The sequence below is a fragment of the Taurulus bubalis genome, assembly GCF_910589615.1.
Source record: "Taurulus bubalis genome assembly, chromosome: 8".
NCBI lineage: Eukaryota > Metazoa > Chordata > Actinopteri > Perciformes > Cottidae > Taurulus > Taurulus bubalis.
The window spans coordinates 21,017,282-21,035,577 of NC_136596.1; the positions used below are offsets into that span (position 1 = coordinate 21,017,282).

Consider the following 18,296-nt stretch of genomic DNA (forward strand, 5'->3'; position numbering starts at 1 on the left):
AAAACATGGAGAACACTACCCATAATGCAATGTGCCATGACAATGTTGCCTACTGTTATTTAAAGTTATTTACAGTTTTCCCTCATCTGAAATTAAACTATTGAAAGAATGACAACATGGTAATGGTGAAATGTGTCTTCAACTCTGAATTCTCAACTTCAAAATTCAGTTGGGGACCATTTAAAAATCAAAACGTTTACTTACGGTGTGTCATCTTGACCCATACACAGTCTTTGACAGAGAGAGACGAAAGTTGCGTGGGGGAAAACCTCTGTCGAGTAGGCGTGCGTATCACTTTTACAATTTCTTCCAGGAAGTAGACATTTTTTCTTGAAGTGACATGTTGTCAAGTGTCGTTTGCAGTCACTTAAGTCTGAGATTCACGCGTTGGTGGTAAAGCTTTCCTGCTGGCCGCCATGTCGGACTCCTTGGACCGGTCCGCGAAGATCAACCTGTTGAAGGAGCCGGCGGTGAAGAAGCTCTGCGAGGTGCTGGACAAATCCAGCAATAAAGGATGGCGAAAACTTGGAGAGATAGTCGGCAACGACAGGCGGTTTAAAGTCAGGTAGGTTGGAGTTGAGAAGTTAGACTGTAAAAAAATGAAATCACAATGTTATTGTTGTTAAAATAATGTTATTACAGAATGTATAGATTGAGAGAGCCCTTCTCTAAAAACTAACAGTGAGACCATAGTATATGTACTGAATACACTGTACAATATATAATTGAATATGCCCAGTAGTAACTGTACTTTAGTTTGGCTGGTGCAAGTTAAGTTAATAAAGTTATGCACTCATTGGCAAGATGCTGGGTTGTTTTTGCAGCCTTGGAAATTAAATAACTATTTCTAAAATATATTCTCACAGAAAGGAGCATGATATAGCTAATATATTATCATAATGTCCTTTCAGTAGATGCAAATGTACATTGATACATTGTGATGATAATAATATAATAACAACAATCAATCCTTTGTACGTCTAATGTATGTGTAAGACAGATGAATGAGTGATGCAATCCATGTAATAGGTTTAGGTCTTCACTGCCCTGTCCTGAGATGAAATGAGACCCTGTGCTTCCAGGATTATCCAGTTCAGTAACACAAGCCACAGAAATTAAAACTTTTTTTGTTTTTTACTGTAAGCACTATTGGTATATTTGACAAATTGAGAGAGAAAAAGTTCACACACAACAACAAAAGTATAAAAAAGATGTGTGTACAAATGTAAACAAGCCTTTTTAATAACATCAGGAAATATTAACAACATAGATTTAGTTATTTTATTTAGTCAGTTTCCAGTCTTGTGTTGTGAATGTTTGTGCTGGCGCCAATTGTTTACTTTGAGATCATAATTGTAATTACACTCAGGATTACAAGATACACAATTTAATTTAATTTCCTGTCCTTGCCCGTGTATAAGTTATACATGTTTATGTTTTGATTATCTTTTGTGAAGTCGTAGATCTGGATTAGTATCTTCCCTTAAATGTACATGAATATATTGTGAGCCACCGACCACCTGAGGCAAACTATTGTCCAATAAAGGTGAACCTGATGTCTGAAATATGACGTGCTGTGTCAATCTCCTGCATTGTTCTCCAGCTCAGGCGACATGGAGATGTGCTCTCTGAAGGTGCTGGAGCTGGAGGGAAGCCCGAGCCGCATGCTGTTGAGGCTGATGGGAGAGCGAGGCTGCACAACGGGTCACCTGGTCGACTACCTTCAAACGCTGGGCAACTCAGAGGTCCTGCAGTGCCTGAAACCATCAGGTACGGCAACAATGCACCCAGGCTTGTTATCAAGTTCTCACATATCCAAAGTAGGTTGGTCTTTGTTCCGTGTTCTGTGTAAAGTGGAATTTATGACTCACTTCATGGTGCGGAAACCTACAGAACGTCAGCTTATAGTCAGTTTAACTCGAAACTTGTGTTTACGTGAATACTCAAGAATTATGGTAGGGCGGAAACCACACCACCTGTAACCCAATTGGGCAATTTTGATACGTAACATCTTTGCCACAGATATAGCCAGTCTAAAACCAGTGTGACAATTTAAGTGTGAACTCAATGTGAAATTCTCCGAAACGTACAGCCCTGCAGATCCTCATTCAGCCCCAGTCGGTGGCTCTTATATCTGGACACAATCTTCGCCTGAGCTGCCACGCTGTGGGCAAATCTCCAGTACAGTACCAGTGGTTCAAGAGTAAGGAAGAGGTGAGCTACGACTCTTCCACATCCACACACTTCTGGCTTTAAAGGAAGTTTAACCTCTTTGTTTCTGCTGTGTTGGATTCTTTGTGGTCATGCTGGTGTGAGATGTTTTCATAAGTTAGATGCAATCATTATTTTTGCATCATCCCTTATTCAGTCTTTATATGTTAGTCAAGTATTTTGTGTTAAGGTTCTATCACTGTGCATCATTATCCCGAAAATGTATTCACTAAAACCGCATTACTTCAGGACTCAAAGTTTAATTTCCAGGGAAAACAAGCAGCAGTTATTATGCCAGCTTCACAAGTCTGGGCTTGAAAGCTACTTCAACACTACTTCTCTTTTTTCCTACCTCAGAAACTCAATAAATGGCTACACATGACTCCATGTTGCATCTATGCCACTGCATCTGAATGGTCTGTTTATACAAAGATAGAAAAGATGATATGCTGTTACTCAAGTAGATCTACTTGCGTTCCCAGATTGAAAATTACATCTATATCACGTCTTTATTCAAGATTAAAGATATTTTTATTGTCATATGCACAGATAATTTACAGAGATTACTCTGTACAATGAAAAGCTTGTTTTGCTGAATCCTCCTAACACAGAAAAAACACAATAAACTTAAGGTAAACAAAATAAGGCACAAAATATAGTAAGAGTATTGCACAAAATAAGGCACAAAAATACGATAGCAGTATTGCACAATCAGTGTATAGTGTATTTATCAGTCCATGATGTGGACATAACTAACATACTTTTGCATTGAAACGCCCTGTGCAAACATTTCATTCCCTCTTAGACATTTAGCAAATCTACTAAAAGATTAGAAAGAAGACCAATAATCTAAATATAAGAAATGGTCAATATAGAGTATCTCAGCATCTCAGGACCTTTACCTGCATTTGTAAAAGTCGTTGTAAAAATGTATGTGAGATGCATGACCTCTTGGCTTCAAAACATTTCTGATTCTCATCCATCCTTCCTTTCCTGCAGGTGTTTAAACAGGCTCCTAACTTAAAAAGAACACACACTACTCACATTACAGCCAACACATGTGTTTTATATGTAAATGTTGGACCACTAATAGTGAAGTACTTACATCCACATACTTATTACTTACTTGAAACTAGAGTTTGACTGCTGTGTGTTTCTAAAGATGGCACTTTGTTTGGGGGGGATTCTTGGAATGTGATAGTATTACACTTTGCATATTGGTATATGTGATTCACATTTTCACAACTTCAGGTGCCGAACAGCATCTCCTCAGACCTGGTGATAAGTCCAGTCCATTTGAAGGACGCTGGCTTTTACATCTGCAGGGTCAACTGCGGAGATACTTTTGAGTTCAGCCATTGGGCTCAGGTGGACGTCCTGAATGTCACCGTGTCATGTGGTAAGATATTGCAGGTGTTAAATCTACCTCTTTGTTGTTGTTTTACATATTTTGAAGTAGGGGGTGACTGTGGCTCAGTGGTTAGCATGCCCGTCTTTCAATCAGAGGATCGGTGGTTAGAGCCCCGGCTCTGCTAGTCCATGTCGATGTGTCCTTGAGCAAGACACTTAACTCCGAATTGCTCCCCGTTGCTGTGTCTACGATGTATAAAGCAAATGTAAGTCGCTTTGGATAAAAAGCGTCAGCTAAAGTAATGTAATGAAGTATCTGCACCAGTTGAGTGCCCAATTCCCACAGGAGGCATTTGACCTCCTGTGGGAATTGAACCACCGACTCTAGTGCTTTTACCATTGAGAATATAACAGATAATAAAGAAATGTTGTCTCCACTACAAGGGCAGAGTTATCATTCCTTAGAGGGTCGGCTGAAGTTGGTGATCCAGCCTCAGTCCCAGCGGATACATGTTGGGGAAACCCTGCAGGTGGAGTGTGGAGCCGTGGGACGGCCGATCCCTCGATACCAGTGGCACAGAAATGGAGTCCCGTTACCCAACGCCACAAAGAGGAAACACATGGTGAGGAGAGACTTGAGAAGATTTGTGCTGTAACTGTGTCAAAAACTGTTTTGCTTCTTGTTTGGAGGCTTTTTTTTCTCTGGTTGTAGATGTCAGATGTTACGAGGCGCGAAGCATCGGACTTATTTCAATCAGGAGAGACAGTGAATGATTAGTAGTTGACGTTTATTATGCCAGATGATGCGTTCATGAGTTAGGGCTGTGTTTGCCCTGAGCGGCAGCAATCTGTAGATCCCCCCTGAGGAGTCCAGACATGGTGGTGGTGGCTGGAGGTTCTGCTGGAGTTGCTGGAGATGCAGGGTTGCTGAATCTGAGAAGGCGGATGGTGCTGGCTAGCGTGAGGGAATGCTATTCCTGTCTGAACTTACGCTAGAGCTTCATTTGTGTTTCAGATTCCTCACTCGATGCAGGATCACCACGGCAGGTATCGCTGTGAGATCAGCAGCAGTACTGAGAGAATGTGGACCAACGAAGTTGACATTGTGATCGGTATGTTAACATCTCAGTAATTGTGTTGATACCGTAATTGCAGTCTACTAAAACCAACTCCTGTGTAGTTATGTCTTATAAGTGACTAATTGCTCTGCTCTCGGCTGAAAGCACCGAGGATATCCGTCCAGATTTCAGAGGCAATGGAGTGCTCTGAAGGTAGAGTTGAAAGCACTGGTGCATGGTGTTTTGAATGGTGGTAGAATCAATATTAGCATGCATGCACATTTTAATCAAAACTCCTATAACTGCATGTGGGTCGATCTGGTTTATTGTCACATAAACACTAACCAGCATAAAGTTCACAGCGTTGGATCTCAAGGTTTCACATGCATGCATTTTGTTTGGATTTAAGTCATTCATTTCAACCAATTGTACATTAAGGGAAGGCTGTCTTCTATATCTGTCTTATTGTCAACAAAAGAAAACAACAAAATAAAAAATTAATTGATTCACCAACATAATCCTGTTGTACTATTTGTTTAAAAAATGAAAACATATATGAGTGAACTAGTGGAAGCTGGACGGCATTGAGAGACGGATTAACCCATTTCTTTATGGGATTAGTTGACAATAAGGAAACCACAGAATTACACCACCCTTAATCTCTCTATTACACATAATAATTAGTTTATTCAATTGCATGACGACTAACTGTGAAGTTCAACTTCCCTTTGACTAATCATTCTTTCTTGAATCAATCAAATATTTTCCTGTCGTAGACGTAAACATGCTCATTTTATATGATAGTAACATATTTGTATTACTGATTTCTAGACGATTTTTACACCATTGGAGGAGGTAAGAGCAATCGCATTCATCAATTAATTATACATATCCATTAGAACACAGAACCTGCTATAATAAGCTCTTTTTATTTTGACATTGCAATTTCAGGATCCAGTGAATTTTTCCTGAATAATGTCCCAGAACAACTTCATGGTACGTGTCTTTTATCACATCTTTATGCAAGAGTTGGTGAATTGTTCAAATGTGATCGCCACGTTCTCTGCTGTATTTTTGTGCTAGATACGGCTGATGCAGTTTCTCCACAGTACGTCAACTGTGTTGATACTATCACGGACTTTGTCCAGATCTGCCATCACTTCCTCTCTCACTATGAACACCAAAATAAAGATTTGATACTTGTAGCTTTCTTGTAATATTTGATGTCAGCAGCTAAACATGTGGACAAAATAACACTTTTAGAGCATAATGAAACAACACCAGATAATTACACCTAAAAAAAATACCAACAGAGTTTAATCGACATCTCTCTGACAGCCTCCAGAAAAGGAAATTCCCAAGCAGACTGGTAATGATATTAAACAGCTATACATGTCATTGTGTCTGGAATTAAGGAAATATGACCCAACATATAAAGTACAGCATGTGTGTCCGATACCAAAGAAGAACAAAAATCAGGTATTTAATTGAAATGAAACACACTGAGATAGATCAGTGTGCCACGCACACAAATCAAAACAAACTTCACCAGCCGTGTGCACAAACATACACTGACTGACTGTGCAGAGTAGAGTCCATTCAATACCCCTGATAACTGCAAGAAAAACAAACACCCCTGGGCCTCGACAAAGGTTCTGCAGGGCAGCTGTCTGTGATGCTTTCAGTTCATGTGGCAGTTGATATGAGTTTATCACCGGTGAGCCAATAAGAAACAAGAAAAACACCTAACATAGTTTGTCCTTAGAGGGCATTGACATTTTTACTTTATAGCTATTAATGATCTTGCTTAGTCCATGTCTTGGTCACAAATCTTTAATAACCAAATTTTAAAGCTCCATAAAAAGATTGTCTTAATTTGGCACTTTGCAGCAGAGTTGACTTGACTTCTATCTTGAAAGGTATTTAAAATGTCCGGTTCACTTCTCAAAGACATGAGTTGTTGTCATCCTCCATTGTATAACAGTATGGTTTCCTCCTGTGTCGTGTCCTCTCACAGCAACTGACAAAGTGGCCCTGCTCATCGGTAACCTGTCTTACCGAAACCACCCGCAGCTCAAAGCTCCCATGGTCGACGTGTACGACCTCACGAACCTGCTGCGCCAGCTAAACTTCCAGGTGGTTTCGCTGCTCGACCTCACAGAGTCGGAGATGAGAAACGCTGTCGACGAGTTCCTGTTGCTGCTTCACAAGGGAGTCTATGGCACGTTGAGATTTGTACATCCCCGTGGATCGTTCTAGCCTGAGGTAGAGTGAGAAATGTTTTTGGTGATTCAAATACTCACTTCCCTCTTTAGGTCTGCTGTACTACGCCGGTCACGGTTATGAGAACTATGGCAACAGTTTCATGGTGCCGGTAGACGCACCAAACCCGTACCGGTCGGCCAACTGTTTGTGTGTGCAGAGCATCCTTAAGCTGATGCAGGAGAAGGAGACGGGCCTCAATGTTTTCCTGCTGGACATGTGCAGGAAGAGGTGAGTCAGCGGCTCATTCCTGCAAGTTTATTACATTGGAAATGTTAGTCGTATATTGAGTGTAGGTGGAAGATTATAATTAGTTCTGTATGTCACCAACATTAAAAGCAACCATGAGTCGGGAGTGGAAGGTTCAGATCAAATGGTGGTTTGTCATATTCTTATAAACATGTACATTGATTGTTTGTGTGTGTTATTCCACAACAGGACCCTTAAGTAAGTTATTTTCTCTCCAGTATTTATTTATTTATTGCCTTGGTTTGCATCTTTTTTTCCCCCAGGAATATTCATGATGACAGCACTCCAAACAATGTTCTGAGGGTCACAGCAAACATCGTCTTTGGATACGCTACGTAAGCTTAAGTCACCAATTATCATTAAAAACTAAATGTATCGCACTTTTTCATTTTCAAGAATATCTCAACGGTTGTATTCTTCTACTTTTGGCCGCTCAGGTGCCAGGATGCCGAGGCCTTCGAGCTGAGCTCCAGCGGCTTCACCAACGGCGTGTTTGTCAAGTTTCTGAAGAAGCGGCTCCTCAACGATGAGAAGATCACCGTGGTGCTGGACAGAGTCGCTGAGGGTGAGAGAGCAACGGAAACACAATAGACGACAACACATGTGGCCCTGAAAGAAAGACCAATGTAGAGAATGCAAAACTATTCATGTCACGTGTGCAGAATTGCTATTATTTACTGTAGTCTTGAGTTCTTCAAATGTATTTGTGACTGAGAAGATTATTTGGTCATGTGACAATTTAAAAGACCATTTTGCAGTGGTTTGGTAAAGAAGTTGATAGTTTCACTGATACTGTGTTTCAGTTCATTTCTCAATAGAAGGCTAAAATAGGTTACATGTAGTGTGCGTTGCATTATTAATGTCACAATTGTATCAACTTGCTTGTGGACTCATTGGGTTTTCTTTTAAATGTTCTGTTAATGAATGAAAATGACTTGCTGTTAGATGCACTTATTGCACCATGTTTAACATTCTTCCACAGCTCAGGGAGGGTTGATTTAAATTAACTTATTCACACAATGTGCTCGTCACAGAGCTCCCGTTCTGGTTGGACCCAGTTTTAAACTCATTGAAAGAGCTTTTGATATAATACAGTCAACACAGGCTGTTGTTGAACATGTGATTTACACTTTTCCATGTCCAGACATGGGTCAGTTTGACGCTACGAAGGGCAAGCAGGCTCTGGAGATCCGCAGCAGTCTGTCAGAGAGGAGAGCGCTGACTGATCCTATTCTGCCCGGCGACAGCGTCGATCTCGCTCACGCTCGCAGCCTTCAGTGGGCGAAGGCTCACGGTCAGTTCACAACGCAAGCTGGATGTTTATTTTGCACTCCACTGCTGGGAAGCACCCCATTAGCACTGCAGCTTTATATTGCACGCTCAGGCAAATGTTGACTTTGGTTAATGCTGATTGAACACACAGTGCTCCCTCTGTTATACACAAATGCACACACGGGGGCTTTCCAAGACAACCGCACAAGAGTGACAGCATTATCACCTCTTCCATCAGCTAGTAAATAGTTTCCTATAGAGAAGCCAGTAAGGAAAATAACATTTCTTCCAGTCGTTTTGATCATTCTAACCAGGTAGACTCTATTACAGTGGTTCCCATTCGTTGTGGCTTGTGACCCCATTGAATTAAGTAATGTCAACTTGTGACCCTCTTATTACAGGTTATGGCCTCAGTTCAACCAAAGATAATTATTTATTTTGAGGGATTTTTAGAGACCTGTATTGGTGGAAGTATCCAGCAGTTCACAAGACAATGTTGAGAAGTCAGAATTTATTTAATTTATTTTAAATTTTAATTTGTATTCCTTCAATCATCTATATGATTTATCTTGAGGCAGGTTGGGGGACCACGACCCTCAGGTTGGGAATCACTGCGGTATAACATTTTAAGATTCAGTGACTTTTTGTGTAAATTAACAAGCAAGTTTAAAAGTAACTCACCATTTTTGAGCTAATGATTTAAGAAAGAAAACATTTTTGTTGTATTTTGTAATTTGACTGTAGAGTAGCGCCTCTACTGGATGTGCAGGCAAACACAAAACACTGAAGTTAAACAAACACACACAAAGTGGATGTGTCTTATAATGAATCAATACATAAAGTTAATCATTAGAACCTTGTTACAAAAAGACATTAGTGAACATGTTTGTGTTTCTTTAAATGACACGACATGAGCTCTTGTGAATGGGGCATGAAAAACAGTTGACGTTTTTGAAACACTTGAAATGCCTGTTTTTTCTTTGTTATTCCAGAGCTCCCTGAGAGTATGTGTCTCAACTTTGACTGCGGGGCTCAGATCAAGCTGGGCTTCGCTGCAGAGTTCTCCAACGTGCTCGTCATTTACACTCACATCGTTAAAAAGCCAGAGGACATGTCCATCTGCCAGGCTCACGTCACCGACTTCTCACAGGTCAGTATGTTGTCATTACACTGGTTATTAAGAAAGAAAGAGCACATCATTTCTCATATGTCTTTCCAATCAGAAACATTGTGGGTAACTTTACTTTTTCCCTTCAGACTTGAGGTAACACAAAATACACAAGTGTGTGCGAATATGTTTTTGTGAGTTAGTGCACACTGTAATCTGCCACATGTTTCTTTTCCTCCCTGCAGGACCTTGATGTTGATCCTAAAGAGATGAACAGAGAGACTCCAGAGGAGACGGGGATCTACCTTCTGTCCAGCAACTTGCCTCAGCACTGCCTTTACACCAGAGTCAGCTCACTGCAGAAGCTCAGGGTAAAAACTCAACGGGACATTTTGGTATTTTGGTTAACTTAACCTCTTCATAAGCAGAACAACAGCTATTTTGAAATTCGTGTTCAGAGAATACATGTCCATCCTGGAAAGTGTTTGGTTAAATTAAAGAAGTGATTTTGGGCCATAAAAAACAAAAGGGATCGCATTGAGTTTCTTAACACTACTTCTCTCTCCGCCCACATCCAACAGGAGGAGTTGGTCTTCACTGTATGCCTTCAGGGCACCTTCACCGCCATGGATGACGAATCCGTCCACTGGACTAAAAGCATCAACATTGGCAAGCCGCTGATCGCCCGACTGGACCTGAACCGGTCCGTGCGGCGAAACAGCTGCCTGCAGACCTGCCTGCCCCACAGCCCGTCCCACAGCCCCTGCCACAGCCCCGGGCCGGAACACCATCTCCATCACAGGTACCACCACACCCAGGACTCCAACCGCCTGTCACCGCAACACCGCTACCTGGACGTCTACGAGCACCAGGGAGCGGTGGGAGGCTGCGGGGATTCCTTCTACGACAACGTCGGACAATCTCGCTATGAACCTGCGATCGACTCAGCCAGCGTGCTTTCAAGCTCACCAGGCGGGCTCAGCATCCCTATAGAGACGACCGCTGACATCAATGAGCTCCAGACTGTGTTCATTAACAGTCTGCAGCTTCAGCAGCAGTGAAAGCTTTACATGTCTCAACAGTGTATCTGGAATGCTGCTACTCTTTCTGTTTCATGTTGTAACATTACAAGATTTTTTTAGAATACTATATTCTTCCGGTTATTAGCATTATTTGCCTCAACACGATGTATATGTATACTGACTTTTGTACTTGAGTTTTAAAGAGTTGTGTAAATATATGTGAAGAAGACTGAAAGAGTGTTCTTCAGTAAATTTAGATAATTGCTGCAGTCATGTGTGTGTGAGTCAAATGTGCACAGATCAAGTGGCATTAAGATCAAGAAGATCAGGGTTGAAGCAATCTGCACAGAGCAACATGTGTTCATGTAACTAATCTAAAAAACGATTTATAGTCAGAGGACATATAGAAGACATTTCATAATATAACCGGAGGAAAGAAAGTGATCGTTAAAAACAATCCGTCAGATTAAAAACCTCAAAACACTTTCCATACAGTCATTTTTCTTCTGTTTTTCTATCTCGTCCCCCTCAGGATGGCAGTAAAGGCCTCTCTGTTAGGACTTACTTCCACCAGCTGCCTCTGGTTCTCTTCTCTGCACAGAATGTCAGCAGCTCCTCTCATATCCTTGTTTAGTCTCAATCTGCTCTGCGGTGAACTGTGAAACTTTCCAAAAAAGTTCCACTCAGTGAGTTTCGTACTGGGATTTAAGACACTGTCCACTTTATTATCCCCGACAAGTTCATGTAGCTGCTTCTCGATTGTTCACTTCAAACTTGAATGTAAAATAAGGGTACAGCATTTGTAACATTTGTAGCATGTAATAAGGTCACCACGAAAACCTCATGGGCTGAAAAGAACAAGAAGAAATGTGCTGCTGCACACTATGTTTTCATTTCATGTGTCACAGAGACAATGTGACACATGAAGAATTAATGTCCTTTCAAAAGAAACCACGAGTCGTGTCTGTGTCAATACAGCGTGAACAAAACTAATGGTTCCACCCTTTTTTGCTTTTCACGCAGTATTTATTCACATTAGGTCAAGATTATTTGTAAGAGAAACAACTTAAGAAACGAGGAGGAAAGAGATGAAAAGGAAGTAGACAAATATGTGTAAATACAGAAAAAAGAATAGTACAAAAACAATATGAGCACACCAAAGAAACTGATGACAAATACACTGAATTGAAGGAGGGTAAGTGATGTAGTGAGAATTGTGAATGCATTATTCAATAAATGAGGGTGTTTAACTCAGTGTTATTATAGATATTGCTCATCGGGGTTGTTTCTTGTGCTGTGAGTTTCCTACACAAGCAGAAGCACTGAGTTACTCAAGTACCTAAACAAAAGTTTGGGTTTTGGATTATGCTCAAAAAGCTCAAATGTACGAAAAAGCAACCCAACTACAGCAGTAGTAGTTGTGGTTTCCATTCCTGGCCGTTTTCACGAGGGTCATGTCCTGTCACATAACACCAAAGGTCACCTTGCAGAAAGCTCCCACAGTAGCAACATAACAGCAGCACATTGTATTCACACAGAGCAACATTCAGCTTCAAAGCACAGCAGGGTTTATTTCAGCATGTTCTGTTCATGCACAGCAGTGCAGGACAGCACACTGCAACACAGTGTTGAGATATGTGTCTGATTGAATAATGGATGGAGTCAGCTGCACAAGTGACGCTGGCTGCGTCACTTGTGCAGCTGTGGGAGGAGGGGCGGGGGGTGTCTTTTAGACGATGCAGCAGGCGGAGAGAGGAGGGATAAACCTGCCTGCGGACAGGACAGAGGGATAATAATCATGGCAGCCTCCTGGAAGCAGCTCCTTTTTCAGATCCTCCTGCTTCTCGTCTCCTGCAGAGACATCAATACAAGTAAATGACTGTTTCATTTTGGCTGCGTGTGGTTGTGTTAGAACCTTCCCCAGTAAATAATCTGTTACCTTGTGGGGAGTTAGAGAAAATGTCATTGGATTGCCACCCCATCACGTACTACTGTATCTACCACATTTTAAAATGAAAGTTGCAGATAGTCAATGTTTATTTTGTATTATTATTTTTGATTACATTATCATGAGACTCTAAATTAAAACCAATAACAAGTATGTATTAAAAAATTAGAAAGAATTATATAAAGAATAATTTAAAAGACTTTATATAGCTGTGGCAAATTCATAATCAAAGTTATAATGCATTATGTACCAAGTGACCTTTAATGTAAAGATTAAAGGTTTGAAGATTATTTTTTCTTCTTTTTAAAATACCCCTGCAAATTGAAAGAGGACAACTTTTTGGATCTTATTTTGTCTATTTCTACATTTGTTCCTGCCATTTTGTTTTTTGTTTGGTTTAGCATGTATATTTTACCGTCATCATTACAACGCAACAATAACTTTGTGCTGCACCTCTTTGTATGAAAAGTGCAATGGAGAGATTTTCAATGCATATCAAGAACACAGAATCACCATGCAACCTAACAAACAACTAGTGCAACCTAACAATCAACTAGTGCAACCTAACAATCAACTAGTGCAACCTAACAAACAACTAGTGCAACCTAACAACCAACTAGTGCAACCTAACAAACAACTAGTGCAACCTAACAACCAACTAGTGCAACCTAACAGACAACTAGTGCAACCTAACAACCAACTAGTGCAACCTAACAAACAACTAGTGCAACCTAACAACCAACTAGTGCAACCTAACAAACAACTAGTGCAACCTAACAACCAACTAGTGCAACCTAACAGACAACTAGTGCAACCTAACAACCAACTAGTGCAACCTAACAACCAACTAGTGCAACCTAACAAACAACTAGTGCAACCCAACAACCAACTAGTGCAACCTAACAGACAACTAGTGCAACCTAACAACCAACTAGTGCAACCTAACAAACAACTAGTGCAACCTAACAAACAACTAGTACAACCAAACAAACAACTAGTGCAACCTAACAACCAACTAGTGCAACCTAACAAACAACTAGTGCAACCTAACAACCAACTAGTGCAACCTAACAGACAACTAGTACAACCTAACAACCAACTAGTACAACCTAACAAACAACTAGTGCAACCTAACAGACAACTAGTACAACCTAACAAACAACTAGTGCAACCTAACAGACAACTAGTGCAACCTAACACACAACTAGTGCAACCTAACAAACAACTAGTACAACCTAACAAACAACTAGTGCAACCTAACAAACAACTAGTACAACCTAACAAACAACTAGTGCAACCTAACAACCAACTAGTGCAACCTAACAAACAACTAGTGCAACCTAACAGACAACTAGTACAACCTAACAACCAACTAGTACAACCTAACAAACAACTAGTGCAACCTAACAGACAACTAGTACAACCTAACAACCAACTAGTGCAACCTAACAAACAACTAGTGCAACCTAACAGACAACTAGTGCAACCTAACAAACAACTAGTACAACCTAACAAACAACTAGTGCAATCTACCAGCTGGTGCCCGAGCCTGAACACGAGCTCCACCTCCATCACGGGTTGCACCAGCAATACAACCTTCTGGGAAGCTCAGCATCCCTAGAGACCACTGACGACATCAACGAGTGGAAAACAACCAGCTAATGCAACCTAACAACTAAATTAAATGACATTTATTTAGTAGAAGCCAAAATCACGAATTACAAATTTGCCTCAGAGGGCTTTACAATCTGTACACATACGACATCCTCTGTACAGGTGTAACGGGCCAAATTAACCCCGTCCAGATTAAACCTGGGTATAGTTTGGCCCAGGCCAGAGTATACCCAGGGGATAAACGGTCCTAGGCCAAACTATACCCGGGGGTGTCAGGTAATTAGCACCACTCTTGGCCTTACGTTTGGTAAGGTTGTGTACTGTGGACACACAAAGGACCTTGGACAACCACGGCATACATAAAAAAACCAAAGGTGATGGGAACGGCTACATCCTGACAGGAGCAGAGGACAACCGCTCCCTTCTCAGAGATAAAGTCGTCCACCACATGAACACTGACTTGACAGAAACTCTTCAGGACTACTTGAACCAAAATGTGAATGAATATGTGAACACCTCTGGCATGTCTCGTGATGGAGTCCGGGCAACTGATGCAGAGATCATGACCACAGCGAATCTGTTGAGTTGCGACATCGTCATCCACACATAAGTCGATGGATTGGTTGACCCATAGAAAATAAGCCTGATCATTTTGATGTTGTTATCAGTGTTTAACTTTGAACATTCTTATTGTAGCAAGGATTTGTTAGTCTTGGAAGTTGGAGTTTCAGGACGTAGTCATCTTTGATCTTTGTGGAAGTCTAATATTTTTTTCAGTTTTTCTGGTCGAAGTAATACAAATCTATGTTTTAGAGTTTTAAGATTTAAGTCAGTTTGCTTTCTCACTTAACTTACCTGACAAAGCTGAACCCCCAATAAAATGTTGAAAAATTAAGTAATTATTGTGTATATCACTGATATCATGGGGGTATAATCTGGCCTGAGGAGTATAAAGCCTAGGCTAAAATATACCCAGGGTATAATCTATCCTAGGCCCCTCTAACCTCAGGTATAGTTCGGTATACTATGGCCTGTTACACTGGGACCCTCACATCGGATCAGAAAAAAATCCCCCCAAGAAATACTTTAACGGGGAGAAACCTTCGGGAGAGCAACAGAGGAGGATCCCTCTCCCCGGATGGACATAAGTACAATAGATGTACATAACAGAGTTACAACTCATTCAATGCGTATGACAGAAATGATTCCTAACAGCCATCTAGAAAACCCATCATAACCCACACACAGCAATGCCTTAGCAATGATCAATAATATCCTGACAACGACCGCTTTTCTTCCAGACAACTTATCAACGCCCAAGTTAGAACTTGTTTTAGATATAATGTAGCCCACTTACTTTGAATACTATCAGTTAGTGTTACATGTTTTGTTTGAGTGTGTTAACTATTTGTGTTCCCGTCAGAAACATCTGGTCCAACGCCCCCACCGCTGGTCCCCATCAGTTCCCTGCCAACAGACGAAAGGAGCGTTTCTCTTAAAGGTAGCTGTTTTCAAATGATAGTATTATGGCAGAGTGTTTTATCCGGTCATAAGGTTCATTCTGATTTTCCCATCGTTTCCGTGCTTCTTGCAGGTAAAAGTCACACGGAGAAAGTTGAACTGTTGAATCCGGTCAACCTGGCACTGCAGTGTACCTGGACAGGTAATCAGAACAGACTACCAAACATAACTGGGTTCTGGAGGAAAGATGGGGATGAGGTTGAGAACAGCCGTGTCACAGTGCAAATGGAGGGCGATCAGTATAAACTCAAGCGAGTGTGAGTACACATGTTCATTCTTCCATCAGCTTAAACACAATACATGGCTAAATGAATGAATTGGCTGTCTTGATAGGTAAATACCGTGATCCACTGTGTGCTGAGTCATTTGCTAATTGTTATTCATGCATGTGTGCATCATGATTTACCAAATAAATGTATAATATGCATATATTATTATATTTTGTACAACTTAAATGTATGTTTTAATGTACAGCAGCTTAAGAACTTAAGTTAGATGTCTTAAAATCAGTTTGCAGTCCAAACTTTTGACTTTATTTTATTTACAAGAATATAAAGCACATTATCTTCTGACCTTTTTAAAATAATATTAATACTGTTTAATAATACTAATATATGTTTTGCTTTACAGGTTCAGCATCGTCAGCGAAGAAAGCCTTGGGAGTTACTCATGCCTGTTCGGAAGTGAAGCAAAAATAGAGTTTGTTTTGTCTGGTACAGATCACATCCTTTCTTGAGTACATATATATATATATAATGTAAAATGTTACAGAATATATTGTATGCTGTTACACTGTCCAGCCTGCATTTGTATTTTTATCAGCTCAAGTCCCTTTCACAATGAACATCAATATTTACACAGAGTAACTGAGGTTGAATTGTACACAATGCAGGATAAACAATGATCTTTTCTCACGATCTTTTCTCACAATCTTTTTCCTTGTTGTCCTTTAGCTCCACAGATCGGTGAGGTGCGGGATAAACCGATAGTCAGCTATGTGGGGGACTCTGTGGTGATAGCATGTAAAATGGAGGAATCCAAACCGAAACCCAACACCTGGAACTGGTACAAAGCCAACGGTACCGACAAGGTGGGTGAGCTGCTCTGAGTCTTCATATCTCCGTGTCAAATATATGAAATCACTTGTGGTGTGTCTAAATTGAATATATGTATTGATGTCATTTTTCACTTAATAAAAAAAAGGTTGTATTTATTTTTTTCCGGTGAAAGATTGTGAATCTGAATAATAAATGCAAGAACACATTCATGACCCCTTTGAGTTTTGATATTTGTTCTAGGAGCAGATCTTCGCGGCTGCAGAGCCTCTTCGCTACGAGATCAGAAACGAAGAGAAGAAGACCAAACTTGTGGTGCACAACCTGACGGAGGCTGACGGAGGCCTGTATTACTGCGGTGCGGTGTACGCCATCAGCACCACGATGAGCCACGTGGAGCTGAAGGTCAGACGTAGAAAGTTACTAAGTACATTAACTCAATTACTGTGATTAAGTACAAATGTACTTTGTGTATCTAGTTTAGGTTGATTTATACTTGTACTTATCTAATAGCTATAATTGCGTGTTACATTTGAAGATTATAAAATACAAAATCTTGTCAAAACTGTGTTTGTCAACCTTTTTCTGCTTGTGGCCTTGAACAAAAAGGCAGCGTCTACTTTAAACTTCTCAGATGCTTTCATATTAACAAACCAAATGAATACACATATCCAATAGTTTACAAAAAGTATAGAGAATAATCCAAAACATGTATACATGTGTGAAGCAAACTTAGTTTTTTCTTCTTTTCTACCTCATTAATCGTCTCATCATGACCCTTTAAAAGGTGACCAGGACCCACGGTTGAGAATTACCCGACTAAAGTACACACCTGTGTATAAAGCAGCTGATACTAATGCCACCTCAATCAGCTACAACAATAAAATGCTCCTCATGCATCAGTATTAAACATCTAATAATGTACAATGGAATTATGACTTCATCCGTAGAAGGTACATTAAGCTGTCAATACTCCTTTATAGTTTTGAATGCAGGACTTTCACTTGCAATGGAGTATTTTTACATTGTTGTACAGTGTCAATGTTTCTCGAGTAAAAAATCTGAACACGTCTTCCGCCACTGCTGAAGGTCATCAACTTCCAGGAGCCTCTGAAGCCCTTCATTGCCATCGTGATCGAAGTGGTCGTCCTAGTCGCCGCCATTCTGCTCTACGAGAGAAGTCAGTCCAAGAAAAACTCCACCGCAGGTAGTCAGACCGTACTCTGATACTTTCATGTGCTCCGTGTGAACCGCATGTTGTATTTTAACTTGAAAATATCTGCCTCATTCTCAGGAAATGGGACCACTGACCAAATGAATACAAAGTGAGTACTAAGGGAATGGTGCTGATCTCTCTAAAGAAGTTTAATGTATATACTTGTAGTTTTTAATGATTTACATTTATTATTCCCTCATCAGGACTCGGGCGGAAAATAACGGACCGGAGGAAAGTTCTTCAATGAGGCAGCGGAACATTTAAAAATACCAAAGCTTCTTCAAAACTGTTGACATATCTCGATTATCATTGATTTGAAGCTTCAAATCCACATCTCAGCAGCTATTCTATACGTGTGTTCACAAAAACAAAGTGCAATAACCACCACTTAATAATAGTCAGTGCTGTCA

The 18,296-nt window shown here is 40.5% G+C and overlaps 2 protein-coding genes across 2 annotated transcripts; both read left to right on the forward strand.

The window, feature by feature from the left end:
* Positions 1-416: 416 nt before the first annotated feature.
* On the forward strand, positions 417-11,177 carry malt1 (MALT paracaspase 1; the record flags this gene model as incomplete). The annotated part of the gene is made up of 17 exons (XM_079221946.1): positions 417-565; positions 1,604-1,770; positions 2,093-2,214; positions 3,463-3,610; positions 4,006-4,184; positions 4,577-4,673; positions 4,785-4,832; positions 5,451-5,474; positions 5,571-5,615; positions 6,637-6,840; positions 6,935-7,112; positions 7,394-7,465; positions 7,568-7,695; positions 8,275-8,424; positions 9,395-9,552; positions 9,756-9,881; positions 10,092-11,177. 17 exons carry the CDS (start codon positions 417-419, stop codon positions 10,569-10,571), a joined length of 2,475 nt encoding a protein of 824 aa, XP_079078072.1. The 3' UTR covers positions 10,572-11,177.
* Positions 11,178-12,330: 1,153 nt separating this feature from the next.
* emb (embigin) lies at positions 12,331-18,226 on the forward strand (the record flags this gene model as incomplete). Its single annotated transcript, XM_079221756.1, has 9 exons — positions 12,331-12,403; positions 15,518-15,595; positions 15,689-15,872; positions 16,246-16,328; positions 16,569-16,705; positions 16,914-17,075; positions 17,760-17,877; positions 17,965-17,995; positions 18,090-18,226. 9 exons carry the CDS (start codon positions 12,331-12,333, stop codon positions 18,148-18,150), a joined length of 927 nt encoding a protein of 308 aa, XP_079077882.1. The 3' UTR covers positions 18,151-18,226.
* Between the last annotated feature and the right edge of the window lie 70 nt (positions 18,227-18,296).